The sequence below is a fragment of the Nilaparvata lugens genome, chromosome 4, assembly GCF_014356525.2.
Source record: "Nilaparvata lugens isolate BPH chromosome 4, ASM1435652v1, whole genome shotgun sequence".
NCBI classification, from domain to species: domain Eukaryota; kingdom Metazoa; phylum Arthropoda; class Insecta; order Hemiptera; family Delphacidae; genus Nilaparvata; species Nilaparvata lugens.
The window spans coordinates 61,137,000-61,157,836 of NC_052507.1; the positions used below are offsets into that span (position 1 = coordinate 61,137,000).

The 20,837-nt window shown below is 33.6% G+C and overlaps 1 protein-coding gene across 8 annotated transcripts in view; it reads left to right on the forward strand.

Annotated features, from left to right (window-relative positions):
• LOC111054335 (rhotekin) overlaps window positions 1–18,155 on the forward strand; it is a 171,407-nt gene extending 153,252 nt beyond the window's left edge. For all 8 annotated transcript variants that reach the window (XM_039426089.1, XM_039426087.1, XM_039426088.1 and 5 more), the window contains 4 exons: window positions 9,536–9,780; window positions 11,625–11,782; window positions 14,830–14,942; window positions 16,277–18,155. In XM_039426089.1, the coding sequence (XP_039282023.1) occupies window positions 9,536–9,780; window positions 11,625–11,782; window positions 14,830–14,942; window positions 16,277–16,485 (725 nt within the window). In that variant the 3' untranslated portion in view covers window positions 16,486–18,155. The remainder of the gene's footprint in view (window positions 1–9,535; window positions 9,781–11,624; window positions 11,783–14,829; window positions 14,943–16,276) is intronic.
• The last annotated feature ends 2,682 nt before the right edge of the window (window positions 18,156–20,837 follow it).

Below are 20,837 nucleotides of genomic sequence, written 5' to 3' on the forward strand. Positions count from 1 at the left end.
TGAAAATAGAAAACTTGTGAAAACCAGTGCTATGATCTATTCTCAAATCTAGAAAATTCAATACACAATCCTGTTCTACCTCTACAGTAAATTTTATACTCTGATGTAATCCATTCAGATAGGAGGATGAGCTCAAGTAGAACACCGAAGGTTAATAATAGAAATGTAAACATTGCGGGAGTACTTACGCGTTCCCAAAACCAAAATTCAAAAACGCCAAAACCAAAAACCCCAGTTCTTCAAACTACTTTAGCCGAAAAAGTTGCTCAACTACAAAGTAGCCACACTAATTTAAAAAACCAATTAGAAGTAACTCTAAAAACGTCTGAAGAAGAAAGGTTAGGGATGGTAGAAGAAATTAAATCTTTGGAACTGATTATAAAATTACAAGATGAAGACCATAAAAAAGAAATACTAAATCTAAAAAATCAATGTAGTCTAATGTCGGAGGAAATAAATAAACTAAAATCTAAATTTGATAATACTAAATGTATGATAGAACCTCCGTCCAAATGCAAAAAAATAGAATCTAACCTAAATGATGGGAAATGCTCTGAAAATGGTCGAAATAAAACGTACAGTGAGGTTTTGAAGACAGCAACCAAAAATATAGCTGAGGGAAATAAAGATAGGAAAGGGAGAGTTCTGCTACTGACGTCCAGTCATGGACGTGATTGCAGTGATCTCCTTGATAAAAGATTAAAAAATAAATTTGATGTCCAATGTTTTTTCAAGCCAAGTGCATCAATTAATGCAGTTGTAGAGTCAGCTAGGGAACAAACTAAAGACTTTGATGAAAATGACTATCTAATTGTACTGGGTGGCTCAAATAATATAAATGAACCTAACTTGAATCATCTTCTCAAGTAACAGAAAAAATCAAGGAAATTGTGCCACTCAGCAAAAAAAACAAACTTAATAATAAGTACTATTCCTAATAGGTTTGATAGGCCAGAATTAAATGAAGCAATCAATTCGACAAACAAATCAATCCATAATACAATCAACAGCCTAAAAAATAAAATTCTAAACAACTGGGGATTTGTTTTCTAAATGAAAGGCTGAAAAGACATAACTTCACTAATCATGGGTTGCATCTAAATCGATCTGGCAAAGTAATCTTTTGTAATAGATTGGCAGAGCTGATTGAAAGCCGTTTGCAATCCTCTGGTTTAAAAACAGTCAAAAAAACAAATAACGATTTTTTAGTAAATTGGCTCAAAACAGGGAAAGGGAAATAGCTACAAATGCTAGAGATAGAGTAGCACAAGATGGTAAGGTTTTTAGTATTTATCATCAAAATATTCAGTATCTTCGCAACAAAATTGACAGATTAGAAGTATTTCTAAACAGGAGGATCCTGACATTGTTATTTTCACAGAGCATGGCTTAAAAATAAAGGAAATAAATCAAGTTAGGATTCCAGGCTATTCACTGAGATCAGAATTTTGTAGAATAGCTCATAGAAGTGGTGGTGTATGTATATTCACTAGCAATGCTAAACATACCCAAACTTATGAACTGGATTTTGTTAAGAGATTTTCTGTTGAGATGGATTTAGAGGTGACAGGACTAAGGTTAAAAATTGATGATCGATTCGAGGTAGCAGTGTTAGGTATCTATAGGTCACCAAATGGAGACTGGCAAAAATTTTGTGAGCTGCTCCATACACTTTTGGAAATTACAACCGCTCGTTTCACAAATGTTATAGTAGTAGGAGATTTCAATACCGATTTTGCCAGGCAGGATAAAATGACAGAGGATATTAGAGATATTATTAATATGAATAATTTAGAAATTAAGGTCCACGAATATACAAGAGTAACTCGAACTTCACAGACAATTATTGATAATATCCTCACAAATATAGAAGGTTGTAATGTCAGGTTAGGTAGCTCAGATCTATCAGATCATAACTATCAAATTTTAGATGTTAAGTTGCAGGGCCAGAATCCAAGCAGAAAAAAAACTTTTGTGAAAGAAATTCAGCAATATGAGCTAGGAAATATAAATTGTTTGAAGCAGGAACTGCTTCAAGAAAATTGGAGTAGTGTTTATAACAGTTGTAACCTAAATTACAAATATAAGCAATTCATTGATACTCTAAGATTTCACATTAGTGTATGCTGTCCGATAAAAAAAGTCAAAGTAAAAAGTAAATTAAACAAAGTAGATGAATGGATAACTGAAGATATTCTTACTCAAAGAAATATTGTTAGGGAAGCTTATGAGGAATTTAAATTAGTGAGGGATGTTCCGAGTGAGGTCAAATACAAATGTCTAAAGAAAAACTATGCAAAAGAAGTGAGGAAAGCTAAGTGTAAGAAAACAGCTGAAATATTAACAACTAGTACCAATTTTAACTCTGCTGTTTGGGAGGTAATTAATAGAAATAGGAGAGCAGCTCAAAAAGATACAGTTACTAATGTCCCTAGGATAATCGATGAACATGGAAATTATATGGATGATAGTATAGACATTTGTAACTTTTTCAATAAGTATTATCAACAGGTTGCATATAATCTCCAAAAGTCACTGAACACTAATACTTATAATACAACTACATTAAATGCTGAGCCAATTGAAAAGGTATTTAAATTTCATCCATTATCAAGAGATGAGTTGTCAAGAATAATAAAAAATTTGAATAACAAAAAAACAGTAGGATTGGATGGGGTCTCAAGCAAAATTTTAAAAGAATGTGAAAATGAATTACTGGACCCTTTATTGCATCTCCTTAATACTTCACTAGAGCAGGGTATTTTCCCTGATGATCTGAAACAAGGAAAAATTTTGCCAATTTTCAAGAGCGGTGATTCTGAAAGAGTTGAAAATTATAGACCCATTAGTATTCTAAATGTAATAAGTAAAATTTTTGAAAGAGTAGTTTTAAATAGGCTATTGATGCACCTGGAAGAAATTAATTTCATATGTGATGAACAGCATGGGTTCCAGAAAGGGAAATCTACTAAGACTGCAATAGTATCCCTTGTTGAAAGACTAATAGATATAATAGATTCAGGTGAGAAGGCAGCCGCAATATTTCTTGATTTATCCAAAGCTTTTGATTGTGTGAACCATAGAATATTATTGGAAATACTAAAAACTGTAGGTGTGAATGGTATAGAACTAAAATGGTTTGAATCATATCTCATAGGTAGAAACCAGTGTGTTGAGCTTACCAAGGTGGATGGGAATGAAATAGTAAAAATTAAATCTCAAAAACTGGAGGTCCAGGCTGGAGTACCTCAAGGCTCAATTCTGGGTCCCTTACTGTTTCTGTTGTATGTGAACCAATTACCAAAAGAGTTAAAAGATCACAGAGCTCTGTTGTTTGCTGATGACACATCGCTTATCTTTAACAATTATTTATTAGATAGTCTAGAAATAAATGCTTTTACTGGAGTACAGTCAATTGTCCAATTCTTGAAGCAAAGGCAATTAACAATAAATAGTAAGAAATGTCAATTCCTACAATTCAAAAGTAAATATAATTCAGTAGAGGATAGAGAAATAAATGTGTTTGTAGAGGAAAATGAATTAGACCAAGAAGAGAAAGTAGCATTCTTGGGAATTTTATTGGACAGGAAATTAACATGGCATCCTTACATTGAGAGGATATGTAATAAGATATCATCTGGGGTATTTGTCCTGCGGCAGCTTGCTAGGCTGAATGATAAAAAACTACTGTTAACTGCTTACCATGGACTTATACTATCTCATATTAGGTATGCTATTTTAGTATGGGGTAATTCATCTCAACAAAATATGGACAGAGTGTTTAAGATTCAAAAGAAGGCACTCAGATGTATAGAGAAAGTGAATAGGTTAGACTCTTGTAGGCCTTTATTTAAAAAGCTTGGTCTATTAACTGTGCCATCTTTGTATGTATATGAAGTTGTAATGCATGTGAAAACGAGTGGTGTGATCCAGAATTCAGATGTTCATGAGTATAATACGCGAAACAGAGCAGATTATCATATAATGGGTCACAATAGTAGGTTATTTGAACAAAAACCAGATTATATTGGTAGGAAATTTTATAACAAGCTACCTCAAATCTTGAAAAGTAATGATGATTTGAAGATTTTCAAAAAACAAATGAAAAAATATTTAGTTGATAAAGCTTTTTATAGTGTACAAGAATTCCTTTCAAACCTAAACTAGGTTGAACTACTTAGTGTTAGAATTATTATGTAATAACATGACTTGTCTTATACTCCATGACTGGAGTCTTTAGGACGTAATCTTAAAAAAAAAAAAAAAAAAAAAATAGGAAAGAAAATTGTCTAGTTGTCTGTTACTTCCTTTCCATAAGCAAATAATATCATCAACATATCGAAACCAGTAAACAATTTATCTTTGAAATGACTATTTTCAATGATTCTACTTTCTAACTATCCATAAATAATTCAGCTAGGAGTGGTGAGAGGGGTGACCCCATTGCCAACCCCTCTCTTTGTTCAAAAAATCTATTGTTAAATTTGAAATAATTATGCTGAGTGCATAACTTCATCAATCCTATCAGTTCTTCTCTGAGTGTATGATCATTTATAGAGGCTTTCATTATTTCCTCAGCTCTTCCAAGAGTTTCTCCCACCGGAATGTTAGTGAATAAATTAGTAACATCAAATGACACAAGTTTATAAGATGATAGAACAGGAATATGCTTTATATTGTTGACCAACACCAATGAATTCTTAATACTAACTTTGGTTGAAAACCTGTTAATGACCGAAAGGTGTTATTCAGTTGTGAGCTAATTTAGAGCAGGGGGAATTAACAAAAGATACCACTGGTCTTATAGGAAACATTAGTTTTGTGTAATTTAGGTTGACCGAAAAGTCTAGGTGGATATGGATTCATAACTGTTAGATACTTAGTTTCTTTCTTGTTAAATAATTTGGTGGTGGTGGTCAACTTATTTCTAATCAAGCTATTGATTTTGGTGGTGGGATTGGAGTTAATCTCAATAAAATTGTTATCTGCAATGAAATGGTTTACCTTACTTAGATATTCGTCCTTATCCATTATTACTGTAGCTTCCTTGCTGTGCATCCTTTGTCAGCTTTCAAAATCATCAGGTCATTGGCTTTCATCTTCTTCTTTAAATTCTTCATGATGTCTGCCGTTTTTGTGATCTCTGGTCGAAGTTCCCTTGTCTTTTCTTGAAGAATTATGTCAGCACATCTGTTAGTTAGTATTTTGTTCTTTGAGGCTTCCCAATTGCTATCAATGCTGCATGCTAGTCGTTCAAGTTGTTGGTTATCCAAATAGCTATGACTACTGTATTTGTTACCTCGTCCTAGTAACTCTGTCTCTGAGGATGAAAATTGGACTTGTGAGAAATTAGCTACTCTATCAGCAAACTTGTGTTGATGTTGAATGATAGGCCTATTAGGCGTTCATGCCCTCGACCAATAGCAGTACTCGCCTACTGGTATAAATTCTGCTGCTCTTGTATTTAGTTTTAGTTTATCAGAGATTGACAATAGAATAGAATAGAATAGAATATCTTTATTAGCCTCAATAGTACATCACAATTTGACATATAGGCCAGTCAACACAATACAATACAGCACAATAAACAGTCACAGTAGTACATTGGATTGAAATTCAAATATACATTACATACAGTTCATAATATACAACAATACACATCATTCAAAAATATACATTATTTTTAATTCATTTCAAAATCCCTTGGATATAATTTTTTCTCCATATATTCTTTGACGGAGTAGAAGGGATTATCTAAGAGAAATTTTTCTAGCACATTTCTAAACCTTTTGTAATTAAGTTGTCTTATTTCAAAGGGCAGTCTATTCATAATTTTGATTGCGGCATTAGTGGGGCTTTGATCTGTCTTGTGGAGTCTGCTTCTTGCTAAATTCAAAGATTGACTTGTTCGAGTATTATGTGTGTGTGTAGCACTTCTCAACTCCATTTTATCGGGATTAGCTTTCAAGAACAGTAAACATTGTAATATGTATAATGAAAAGAGTGTTGATATACGCAATCCCTTGAAAATTTCTCTACAATGTTCACGAAATGGAGCTTTGGCAATGACTCTGACAGCCTTTTTCTGCAACAAAAAGATATCATGCGCTTGTGCTGCACAACCCCAGACTATTAGGCCATATTGGATATGTGACTGAAAAATGCCAAAATAGGCCTGACGAATGCCATCCTGGTCCAGCTCACCACAAAGACGTTTGAGGGCAAATACACTGCTGCTCAACTTATTTTTTAGACTGGCAATGTGATGGGTCCAAGTTAGAGTAGGGTCTACAATGATTCCCAAAAATTTCTGAGCCTTATTATTTGTGCTATTGGAAGCAGATCTACTTTTAAGCCCAAACGTGATTGTTGTTGTTTTATCTGCATTGAGAAGCAGCTCATTCGCATTCAACCACGTTTGAACTACCTTCAAATTAGATTCAGAAAGTGCCACAGCCTGAGTGTCATCTGAATGCCTATTGAGAACTGTGGTGTCATCTGCATATAAGACTATTTTCGATGGGACATTGATGCTCAAATCATCAATCATAATAAGAAAGAGCAAAGGACCCAGGACCGAGCCCTGAGGTACTCCACACTTAACAGACAAAGTACCCGAGCTTTTACCATCCACACATACATATTGAGTTCTGCCCTGCAAATAGCTGGAGAATAAATCCAGTGCTAATCCTTCAATCTGTAAGTGCTTCAATTTTGCTAACAGGATGTCATGTGAAACACATTCAAAAGCTCTACTGAGGTCGCAGAATGATACAGCAGCAGAACATTTCTCCTCAAAACAGTCCAGAATTTCCTCCACCAATTTAATCAGAGCATGGGTGGTTGATAGGCCTTTTCGGGAACCGAACTGAGTCTTACAGAGCAAGTCATTCTCCTCCAAAAATTTGCAAAATTGCTTTCCAAGCAGAATTTCTATTATTTTCGAAAAAATAGGAACTATAGCAATGGGCCTGAAGTTTGTAATATCTTCATGTTTACCCTTCTTGAAAACCGGTATTACTTTAGTGATTTTGAGTGAGGTGGGAAATTTCCCTTCCGCAATGACTTTATTTACAAGGCATGTGAACGGGGTTAGAATACAATTGATAATATTCTTTATTAGAGCATTGGACAGTCCATAGTGGTCCTTACTATTCTTTGTAGACATATGCTTTACAACTTCCAAGATACAATTTTCTGTTACAGGTTTGAATCGGAACTTCTTAATATTTTCAGGAATATTTTCTTTTCTAATAGTTCAGCCGATGTTACTCTATAGTTTTTAACAAGTTTTTTCTTAATTTCTTCAGCTGTATTTACAAAAAAGCTATTAAAATTATCAGGAGATATATTTATTTGCGGTAACTCCTCTCTTTTTGTTTTACTTTTATTTACAATGTTCCACAACATTTTGACTTATTTTCAGAATTTTCTATAATATTTCTGTTTGCTACTTTCTTTGCTTCTCTTATCATTAGTCTATAGGAACTTTTTTTCTCTAATATACATATATCTATAATCTAAGTGTGTTTTAGAAAGAAAATACAGAAAGTCCAACCTATTTTTCTGCTCTTTCAGCTCCGGAGTGAACCAATAATTGATTTTATTATAAGAATGCCTAGCGGTTCTTGAGTTAGAATTAATTTTTTGATCATGTTGAAACTCAGATCATAATAATATATAACTGTATTCAAAAATACATCAAAGCTCGTATCAACATCACTATCATAAATAGAAACTGACCAACCTTCCTTTAACAGGTGGCATCTAAATACATTAATATTACTTTCATTTATTTTAGTGACTTTTCTATAAATCTTACTCGAGGACAACAAGCTTTTTTGAGATTTATTGAATTTTACTGAGATAAGCTGTCCTAAGTGGTCGCTGACATGGCAGTTGCTTATTTCTACACTCAAACTGTCTTGGAAGCTGGATGAGAAAACATTATCAAGACAATTGGCCCCCCTAGTCGGCTCATAAACCCTCATTTCAAAGCCATACATACTACACAAATTAACAAAGTGATCTGCCTGTTTGTCATTTGCATTGAAACGTAAGTTGAAGTCCCACAAACTATTGACTTTCGGTTTCTCTTATTCAAGTAACTAAGAGCTAATTCCATTATTTTACAAAACATTTCAAAAGTACCTTGAGGACTACGATATACAGTAATGACCATAGTATCAATATTTGAGAATTCTACACCTGCTAATTCGCAGTCCAGCTCTACAGAAATGTTATTTATATATTTTAATAATCTATACTGTGAAGGTCTATATTTTGAATAAATGGCTACCCCACCATGCATTCGTGTTGTGCGGCAGTAACCAGTAACTAATTGAAGTTCTTTTAGATTAGAATTTACTTCCAGTTCAACCTCAGTCATCCAATGCTCAGTAAGACATAAAATATCTAGTTTCTTATCCACAATGATTTGTTCAATTAAACCTATTTTATTAGATAGACTCTGTACATTCTGGTGGAGAATATTTATATTACCGCTAGCTGAATCGCATTTAAAACTCTTTCCTTTTATAATTGCCCCTGTATCTGTTTTACTGCTAGGTGTTGTATCCCCTATATCAGTACATAAAAACGTTGACGTGTCAACAAGAGTCACATTTTGAACAGATTTAGTATTCTGTTTAGTATGCTGTTTAAATGAATAATTCTTATTACAGTTGTCAAAACACATGCAAACACACCCTGAACACCTTTTAGACTGTAAACACATTCCGAGTTCTAAATTGTTTTGATCGTGTTGATCAGTTATAGAGAGTTGTCTAAAAAAATACCATCGTAATGTGATTGAGCAGTTGTAAAGTTCACAATTGAAGAGTCACCCACTTTACCAGCTTCACTTAGTACTGCAAAAGGATGTTCACCGCTGTCAGTTGTTGAATCCCTTGGAGTAAATGAGAAACCTTGTAACTCCTGGCAAGTGGGTGAGAACCCCCGAAATTCCACGATGGAGTCATCATCAGTAACTGCCTCAGAACGCACCGCAAGACTGTCCTGGACAGATTCAATTTCTGTCGAACAGACCAAAGTCCTACTCTGAGCAGCTTCATATAAAATCCTTGAGTTTCCAATAGTTTTGAAAATTTCCTCGCAAATTATCTTTTTTCCCATTGTGCTATAATGAAGTCCATGTCGTGTAAAGCACCTGCGTTTCAAATATTGACTTAAATGGTGTAATAACCGAAACCGGTCTTTCTAATTATCAATAAAGCAGTGGTTTTTTGACAATTTCTTAGTCTTTTCCATTCAATATGAATAATTACCACAATATCAACTTCTCAACTACACAAAAAATTTGGCTACCATCATGGCTTAATTAACTACTGCTTGGAAGTGGTCCTGTGACGTGCAGTTAAATGCTTCTCTCAGGTTTCTCAACCAAGACAGTACAGTATATTTCTAGTACAGTATATTACGATTATAAAAGTTGAATGACTAATGAGTTTTCTTGTTTTTGTTGTTGTGTAATGATAATAAAACTTGAATGACTTATCCTTGTTTTTTTGTGCAGAAGTGCGCAGTCACCAGCTTCCGTTGTTTGGTCACTTCTGCTGTCGCTTGGCCGCGCAGCCAGACTGCATGAGGCAGCCAATTGTGTCCGGGCCACTGAGCCTGCTCAGCCATCAGCCGCAGCTGCAGCAGCCGCTCACCTGGGCCCAGCTGCAGGCTTGGAGGCTGCACCTCTGGAGAGACCGCGACGCCTGGCTCATGCAGGGAGGGGGCAGTGGAGGGGAGGTCGAGGTTGTCATCGATAAGGTCAGACATCTAACATCCATTAATCAACTGTATAATAATAATAATATCGTGTGACCTGGCTGGCTCAGGTCTGGTGTTAGAGTTTTCAGGTCGCAACTGATCAATTTCAGGGCCTCTGACATGACCTAACGACTGCTTTTTAGGCAGCCGGGACCGACGACTTAACGTGTCCACCCGAAACACGGGAGTGGCCCAAGAAAAATATCTTGCCCGGGCTGGGATTCGAACCCGGGCCTTTGGATTACAAACTGTATGAAATCGAATCTATAAAATCAAATCGTTTTCTGACAATATTTATTTATGTAAGTATTGGATCAGGCACAAATCATAAGACGATAAGGAACGAACAGGTTCAACCCAGATCTGAGGTTTTGATTAGATTTCTTGGAATATATTTCTATATTCATTCAAGTTACATTATGCTGGGTTATTTGAAAAATAATCCCATACTAAAAAAGGGTATTGTTTTTTTCTTTAGGGCTACTTTTAATGTAAATAAAAATATAAATCTCAGTACCATTTTCAATTATTCTAATAATTTGAAATTGGAATATTATTATTTAAATAATTTAAAAGGGTACTGAGATTTATATTCTTATTTATAAAAAAGGGTACTATGGGATTATCTTCTAACTAGCAAATCAAGTATAGCCCTAATGAAATACGTTATTAGAAATTTTGCAGGCTTATACTCTATTCCTTTAATTGAAAAATTATTCAATGAATTTTACAAAGTGTAAAGTATCAGAATGAAGATTGAACGCAATTCGAATTTTGATGATAATATTTTGAATATTGTAATATAATTACATAAATCGGCGGTGTCTCATCGAATAACTGTCGATTATCGGAAAAGAATATAAAATAATACCATTTTCATATGCCACATTAGTACGGTATCATCCTCTTGAATGACTGAGAGCCTAATTCCGCACTCCGCTTGTTAAAGTATACATCATTTTCTATTGAAAGAAAACACAAACTAATAATGAGTTTTACTTATTACAGAGTAATTGAATACTAATATGTTCATTCAATTATAGAAATACTAATATCCATTGATATTACTATCAGTTTTTCTACAGTCCTATTGAAGAACTTTCTACTTGATCAGTCTTGTCTAATATAACATGCAGTACTATAGTATGTCCAATCGAAGCAATTCTATAGGATGTGTTTTATGTTACTGAGCCCTTTAAACTGACGCCATTCATTGCTCATCCATTTAATTGATTTATTAATTTGTTGATTGACCGAGCGAAGTGAGATCTAAGATTCAAGTCGACGGTTTGTCATTTCTCTTAATGTTTGTATGCTTATATGTTGTGCATTTACGGCGAAACGCGGTAATAGATTGTCATGAAATTTGACAGGTATGTTCCTTTTTTAATTGCGCGTCGACGTATATACAAGGTTTTTGGAAATTTTGCATTTCAAGGATAATATAAAAGGAAAAAGGAGCCTCCTTCATACGCCAATATTAGAGTAAAAATCAGACTATAGAATTATTATTCATCATAAATCAGCTGTCAAGTGATTACACAGATGTGTGGAGAAGCCAGTCTATTGCTGTATAAGGTCTATAGTTTCAATCAGATACTTGTGGATGAGAATACTGCGTGAGGTCTACTTTTCACAGAACTACTAGTTCAATTTTTATTACAACAATACTTTTCTTTGTCCATTCCTTGACGAAATGAATAGTAGTATAACCTGAGTATAACCTCAACCAAACTTGACCAAACCAAACCTAACCTAACCAAATCCCCAACATAGAAGTCACATTACTGTCTGAGCAGTTGGTATTCGAAATGATAAGCTTATTCTGTTGTGTTTGATTGTAGGAAACTGTGATAAGAGCTCGCAAGTCGTCGAACTGTGAGCTGGAGGTGAGCAACGAGTGTGAGGGCAAGGAGGTGGTGTCGGTGCTTAGGGCCACCTCCATGGAGGAGCGAGACAAGTGGCTCAGGCTTCTCGTTCACCATGCGCTCGACCATCAGAGGTAAACACTCAAATAACTCAAACTAGTTACCCAAAAGTTATCCAAATATACTTGTCATGCTTCTCATTTTATTCATTCATAACTCTACCTTCATTGTATTATCATTCATTCCATCATCATCATTCAGGCTTAAAATACTTCTAGAAAGTCACCTTTGTAAAATGATAAATTATAATAAGAGAGAGAGCATTCTGAGCATGTCATGTAGTGAGGTCCACGTTATATTGGCAGTGGAGTAAGATAGGAGAACAACGTTGCCGAACCTCTGTCTTGTCAATGCCTTCTATTGACAGTAGCTGGTACAGGTTTATTAATGTAATATTAACTGTTCATTCTCGTTTAAAATGATCAATCATATTTTATTAAGCAATAGATTATATTTTTCAATAATTTCATAATGAATTTACATAATTAATATTAAATATTTTGTTTATCCTATTATATTAAGGGAGCAATTTCTGTATTCATAAATATATATATATTATATATATATATATATATATATATATATTATATATATATATATATATTATATATATATATATATATATATATAATATATATATATATATATTATATATATATATATATATTTATATGTTTATGTAGTTATATGGTTGTATGGGTATATATTTATGTTTAACGGATCTCGAAAACGGCTCTCAGATTTTCACGAAATTTGGAACATAGTAGGTTTATGATATCAAAATTCGATTGCACTATGTCTCATCCCTGGGAAAACTCGCTGAACGACATTAAAAGGATAATTCATCCTTGGCTGAAACTGCTGAGACTTTCGTCGTCTGTGGATGGTAAAAAGTGAGCTAGTGATTCTGTGGAAAATCAAAATATCGCATCCCCGAAATTCATAAGCTGACTTATAGCCAGCTGTAAAATATAAACACCATCATTTTAGAGAATTGTGTTCTGTTTATCAATAAATAAAAATCTGGTGAGCGCACTCACACAACTTTCCTTGCCGTTATGAAAATTGATCACCTGACGCTAGTGTTCATGCGCATCTCAAGTCTACTATTCAAAGATTTGAGCCAGCTGGTGACAGGGCAATAACGCTGGAGACACACGAGGTCTGCTATCTCTTCATAGTGAATCATTTAATAGAATCAACAGTTGCCAACAGTTTGCAATAATTGAATATCACATTTTCTCGAATTTCGAGCTTATTTTTAATTTTAGGTGAAAATGTTACTGAACATTAATTGTAGAGATTCTCATGCTCAATCTTTTCCACTCGAAATTTGTTGTTCAAATTGTATCTGATAATTGAGAATCCAAAATCAAACTTTGCATAGATGGGATGGAGCTCCTGAAAGTTTTACAGATATGGGACTTGTGGCAGTTGATACAGCGTATCGATGACTATTCTAGGTATAACTTTAATCAAAATCGTTGGAGCCGTTTTCGAGAAAATCGCGATAAACCATGTTTTTGACAACATTTTCGCCATTTTATCCGCCATCTTGAATCGCATTTGATCGAAATTGTTCGTGTCGGATCCTTATAGTGTAAGGACCTTAAGTTCCAAATTTCAAGTCATTCCGTTAATTGGGAGATGAGATATCTTGTACACAGACGCACATACACTCATACACACACACTCACACATACAGACCAATACCCAAAAACCACCTTTTTGGACTCAGGGGACCTTGAAACGTATAGAAATTTAGAAATTGGGGTACCTTAGTTTTTTTCGGAAAGCAATACTTTCCTTACCTATGGTAATAGGTAAGCACATGTAGGTGCTCACACTGAACGCACCAGCAACTGCAGTCGTTCAGTGTGAGTGTTCCTATTGCTTTTTCCAGATTTTGTTTCTCATCTGCGCGCTTGGTCATGCAAGCACTTGCACATATACGCATTCAAGGCTTGATTGGATTCAAAACAAAAACTTGTAGCCTTATAATAGTTACTAAACGTATTTAGTGTCTTATTATGCATTTTATAAATTTTTGATTTATATAATTGAATATATGTTGAATTGTGACAATGCAGAAATTCTTTACATGTTGTAAATAATATTGTAAACGAATGAAATTGCAAATAAATAATTTGAATTTGAATGTGAATACACCCTAACTTACTAGACACTGGAATAGAGAGGGTCTCAAGTTCCTCACAATCTTAGTTCAAGTTGCTTTTTTGTACATTGCTTGAGAAATTGAAACAAGTTGGAAGTTGAGCTGTTCAGTTTGTCGAATCTCACGGCTTTAAGTTTCCGTTGTAGTCTGTTACCCAAAGAGTGTATCAGTTCGTCAAGTCAGCTATACCATTGCAAAATGGCATGGATCAACAACCTTGAAGGCTATGTTTATTTTTTTGAAAATAAAAGTGTAGGTTACGAGGTTTGGTTTTTACTTTTAAATGACAATATGCTATGATTATTAGAATTCGACTGAGTCGAAAATGTGACCTGTGTGGTCCTGTACCAGATAAAACTTTAGAATTTGACAATATATGTGTGCTTTTATTTCACTATTATTATTGATGTTTTGATAATGTTTCTGTATCATTCGAATATAGTATGATACTGTATCCATTGGACTTTCTGAAAGTAACTGGAACTTGACAAACTTAGATTATGACTTAGATTATGAAACTGAGACACTTCCACCCGGCTGATTCGTGATCAACTAAGAACGTGATGAAGTGAGTGTCACCCCTCGAATAGTAACTCAACTGAAGTCTGCTAGTAGTCTCGGTTTCATGCTATGAGTAAATTGAGAATTTCTCAAAACTTTGTTGAAAATGTTATGCTCTCGACCAACAGAGGTAACAGTTGCAAGAAAAGTAATTCAAACTTTATATTGAAAAATATAAAATTGATAATGACAGATTAAATCATATTTATCATCGTACAAAATTTGAGTGATGACCGATAAGTATTGAACCAGAATCAAAATTACATAAAATAAAAAATCACAATGCGTAGAATTCATCTATTGTGTTGATTGATGTATTGGTTGGTTTAAACGTTTTTTTATTTAACTTAGTTGTCTAATTCAATATTATGTTGTGTGTTTCAGGTGGAGGCTAGCGGCCGAACGAGTGATGGAAATTCAGACTCCCGGTGCTGGAAAGAATTCCTTCACGAAACCATTCAGACAGGGCTCACTCTACGACGAGACCCCTCTTATTGGTTGGTTACATTTTCAATCTGACAATCTAATATTTTTTACGATAAAAAATTCATTTTCAATAGGGTTTTCATCAACAACGACAGCCTTATCCTAAAATCTTGAATATGAGTAATAAGTTCGACATTATTCTAGTACAGCAATAAGAGTCCTTTTCCTCTTATTGGTTGGTTACATTTTCAATCTGACAATCTAATATTTTCTACGATAAAAAATTCATTATCAATGGGGGTTTTCATCAACAACGACAGCCTTATCCTAAAATCTTGAATATGAGTAATAAGTTCGACATTATTCTAGTACAGCAATAAGATTCCTTTTCTACGTGCAGTGATCCAACATCACTGAAATCATAATAGTAATAGTTGATGAAAGGCTACTGTTTCACTCACTGAATTCGGAAAACATAGATGGTTTATTCACCGTATTGGTCAGAAATATAAGGCTCAATTCACACTGAAGTGACGAGCCGCTAACGTGGCACGGACATAGTGTTGGCGTGGCGCTGTCTTTTATAGCTTCCATATAAACATATTGTTGAATGCAAACAGAAGTGGCATGACGAAACGAGAAGTTGGCATTAGACCATATACTGTATGTGAAAGTGCCACGCCAGCGCCACGTCACCTCAACGTCACTTCAGTATGGATAAAACTATCAGTATGGGCCTTAAAGAATAAAAATGAAGTTTCATTTATTGATCAGAGATTAATAAACTCTGGAGACGAAAAACATAATATATTATATTTTCATCTCATGATAGCAGTCAGTAATATTAGAGAATCCAAATGAAGTCGCATTTATTGATCAGAGAATCTATTTATCTATTTATTTATTCGTGGACAGAATAATAATCTCTTATGATTGTTATCTCTTATATTATTATATTATGAATAATAATATCTCAATCATTTCATGATAGCTAATTTCTTTTCACATGTGAACGAAAGTAAATAAATAATAACTTATTTGAACTTTCATTCCTGTTCTGGTGATATTGTGCATTAGCTCATAAATAGATTCAGACCTATATCTCGTTCTGGTTTCAATTAGTAATTATTAAAAAATGCTATGCCGATTTAATTGCATTAATTATTTTCCTAAAATAATTAATGCAAATAATTAATAATCTGTTGCTTCCATTATTGGAAGCAACAGATTATGATTATATAATATCAGTTCTGCTTTAAAAGAGGTCTAAAGAGGGGTTTTTGAGACATTCAACTGCCTTTTCTTCACATTAAGTTGATTCTATTCATTTTGGTGTGAAATAAAGTTGTTTTTGTAAATTCCAAATTGCATTTTGTAGTGAAAATTCAATACGATTTTGTTGCAGAAACCATAGAGCACACTAGAAATAGTTGCAACGAGTACACCACTAGTCGACCCACAGTGCACGAGATATTCGGCCTGACACCGAGCACAAGTCTCAGCTCCTGTTCGTCCTCGTCATCACCCACATTCCGCGACCGATCGCTCAGCTCCAGTGGCAGCAGCAAGTCCCGCTCCTTCCTGTCCGCCTTTTCAAGGAGTCACAACGACTGAATCATCGCCAAAATAACTTTGAAAATTCTAAAAAAATAACAGAAAATCCCAAAAATGTACCTTAGTCTTCATGTAACTTGGTAGCGTACCAGCTGTAAGATTCCTGGTGTCATTCCATAAGCGAAAACTGTCTATGATCGACAATTCCACCTTATGGATAATCATTACTTGAACCGTTGCCATTTCCTTTCATTTCAACTAATCAGAATCGTTAATGTTTTAATACAGTTTCAATAATTTATTATCTGTGTAGTGAGAACTACTCAGGGAATAGTCTGATCATTCTCATTTGATTGTTTATATTTACATGATTAAAAAGGTATGTTTTATTGACTTGTACCTAATATCGATCGTCTAAACTCATGGAATACTTCCATTATTCCATATTCAAAATGAATTCGTTGAGGTTTGAAATCATTATTTCATGTCCAAAATAATGGCGTTGATTTAATTAATTAAAAAAATTTGAATAATCGAAATAATTTGAAATGACAACCGTTCAAGTATCTATGATAATCATCATAGATATTCATGATATTCAGGTAAGGTTTACTCTTGCTCGGTCGCTATTTCATGTAACCAGATTCCTACATACTAGAAAGTAATTCTTGTCTAGTATGTAGAAATCTCATAGTTTTAATCCTGTTTTACTGGACTACTGATCCTTAACAAGTTCCCCACACACCTAACAAGTGTGCTGTTCATACTTCAAGTGTACCTGTTTATATTTTTTCTTTTATTTTTGTATTTTTTACTTCCTGTTGCTTTTTATTTATTTTTCCGTCCCTTTGTAGTGTTAAAGTAGAGTTTCCGCAATCCAATAAATATTTGTTTTTAGGATTTTCTCTTATAACATTGCACATTATTCAATTTTTCTTAGATTCACATCTAAGCTACTGATTCACAATAGCTAATCTACTTCTAGATTCACATTCAAGCTACTGCTTTCGGAAATGGGGCAGGGTGAATAATTTTTTTTTTCATACTGACAAAACATATATCTAAACAATCACTCCATGACTAGTGTGTGAGATTCCTACAGTCAGCTGTTTTATAGGATCCTAATTATTTGAAACAGGTCCTTTGACGGTCATTTAAAATAATATTTTTTTTTAATTTTTATTTTGCTAAGAATAGGATTAAGATTCATTCAAGTATTGATAATAATGATTAAGAACGTGTAACCAGTAGTTGGTGAAGTTCTAAAGGAAATTTTTATTTACTCCTTCATGTTCATATTTGTGTTTATCATTTATTTAATTATTATTATTCTTATCAAACTGTCCGTCCCCTACGTTTTCCCAAGTTACATGGATACCAAGGTTAATTTTTATTATTGATTCCACAAAGCATTGTGGAGTTAATTTTTATTATATAGAAGTGGAATGAGTTTTGTTTATAATGTGTTTATGTTTATGACCTATTCGAAAATTAAAAAAAAAAATATTACCTATGTATAACAATTATGTATATTGAAGATGTAAAGCTTTTTTTATCCTCGTTTTATTAATATCAATGTTACTACGATCTTGTATATTGTTTTTCCATTCACAAACAGTATTTATTAATTTATTTCGATTGAATAATAAAACTTGTGTTGTACGAAAGATTTTGAGCTCATATTGTAAAGTATAATTTGAATAAATGACATCCAATTTTGTATGGCTTAATTTTTATTTCAATTAAGTTTTCATTCCTCACATTTCTATATTCTCACAATTATTATGCAAATTGTAATTCTAAATTGCATATTTTGGTTAGAAGTAACTACAACTCTTATTAAACAGACCCAAGTCACTCATTGGTTCTTTATTGTAAAGTGTAATAATATTGTAATTCAGCCATTGTGGCAAAATGATGATCAATATAAGGTGCAATCTAATGTGAATGACATTTTAAAAAGTAACTATGGAAATCGATTACAAGAAATCGAAGCACTATTCCTCTAATAGATGGATATGAGAGACATGAAAAGAGAGAAATGGCTTTCCAAAAATCAAAATCAAAACCGTAACAAATTTCATCTAAAGAGGTTAAAAATAGTGGAGTGGCGAGGGTAGAGGCTATCAGAGACGGTGGACGAGAGTCTTGAAAAGTAATGCATATATATATATATTCAGATGTGTGGAAACATGGTGGAGCGGCGGAAGTAGAATGAAGCGGAGACATTTGAGTACATGCATTAGTTTCAACAATCTCAGTTACCTTCTCTGATAGGTACCCTCTTCCTTCGTCGCTTCCCTATGTTTTCACACATCTAAATTACTTAGAACTAGCATTACTTTTAACGTTCTCGCATACCTTCTCCAATAGCCTCTATTTTTGCTGCTCCTTTATGTTTTAAACTCTGATCTTTTGGTAGAGAGTTAGTGGGGAGGATATTTTTAATATTCTTTCCGAAGAATGGATATTGATATTTCAAAAGCTCCGCCAATTTATGTAGATCCATAACAATATAATTATCTATAGTTATTATATTACAAATTGCTTTTTCATATCATATACAGTTCAATAATTATTTCCTAGTCTATATTATGTAAATTCATCTATAATTTCTCTGTATTGTAAGCTATTGTATATAAGTGTATAAGCCAGTATATATTGTAATCTACATAAATAGAGTACTCAATCAATCAATCTAAGATGGTGAAAACATAGAGGAGCGGCAAAAATAGAGGCTATCGGAGAAGGTATGCGAGACGTTGACCTCATTCTACTTTTTGTCGCTTTTGAAAGCTTGGGGTACCAGCAAGACAAGTGTCATTTTGTAAAAACAGCCAACATGGCTTGTTTTGGTGGTGGCTACTAACTCAGAACACCTCGAGTTTCCCAAATTAATAAAGTGACCGGGCTATGAGTCTTTGTGCCGCTTGTACAAAAGCCGGTTAAATTTCAATCGTGATCAATTTTACAAGAATCAGTTAGAGAAGACGTCTTATCAAAAAGGCCTTCTCTGATTGGTTCTCGTGAAATTAATCACGATTAAAATTTAACCGGCTTTTATGCAACCGGTCGTCATCTTATCAAGAAGGCCTTCTCTGATTGGTGCTCGTGAAATTAATTACGATTAAAATTTAACAGGCATTTCTGCAACCGGGCCTTTGTCTTTGACTAAGTGTCTTCACCTCAGTCGATTGACTTCACCCAGGGTGTCTGATGAAGAAATATCAAAAATTAACCGTTGAAGGTAAGCAGAGTATTTTGAGAAAGTGAAGAAACTTTCATGTTAATGTATACTGTAGGCCTATTATTTCAAAATATAATTGTATGTAAAATGACCTGCCTGCTGTGCGGTTTCGAGGGGCTCTGAAGAGCCTGCTGGCCGATCACCCCTGTTGGAGAGCAGTGTGGTGAGTGCCTATTTTACTATTCGATTTCTGTCTTTTGGCAGCTGTTTTTCTTTTACTTTTCTTGACGTGTCCCAGTGGGCTTCAATTTAGTGATTCATTTTATGGACCTAATCAATTAAATACTAGATACATTATGTATAATGTATTATAAATCTCAAGCTTTCTAAAACAATTAGGCCTAATTTACTGTTACTCTTTTAAAACTATTACAGATTGGGCAGTTGGAGCAAATTACTGCTAATTTTCAACAGATACCGTATCGTATTGAAAACTCATTTCACTTCTAAACAAATAATATTTTTGGATTGGTTTCTTGTTAATAATAATAAAGAATATTAAATGTTATTTAAATGTTGAAGGTTGTAATTTTAAGAGTGAACTATTTAATCGTGCATATATTAGTTTCCGTAATCTTTCTACCGTATTTAAGCTTACTCAATCAAAAACTATTGAGTATTGGCATATATTAGACCCATATTACTTTTAAACTGATATCTTATTGAAAACTCACTTTAATTCTGAACAAAGAATATTATAGATATGCTTCAAGTTTTGAAGATTGTAATTTAAAAACAAATTGTTTTGATAGTTAATTATTAATTAATTCAATACCGTTACCGCAGGGTACGGTATGGTACCATAGATAAAAAAACAGGAGAATGATAATAATGATAACCTATTCAGTACATTAACAGAAAATAACAATTAAATCATAATTAAAATGCAATGGAATGAAATTATCTATCATTCAATTGAATGTGACCTTTTCCTATGAAAATTAGTCAACTTTGGACCAAGGATAATATACCGTAATATTAATTTATTAGTATGATAAAAGTTGTACGATCTTATTATACCTAATTTCAATTTTCCCTCCCACAGTTTGTCCAACCCAAAATTCTCTACTATAATTGCACTTTCAGATGTAATGTCATCAATCAAACCAAAAACTTCAACGATATCATATCATTTAATGATTTCACTAATTATTTAATACATTTT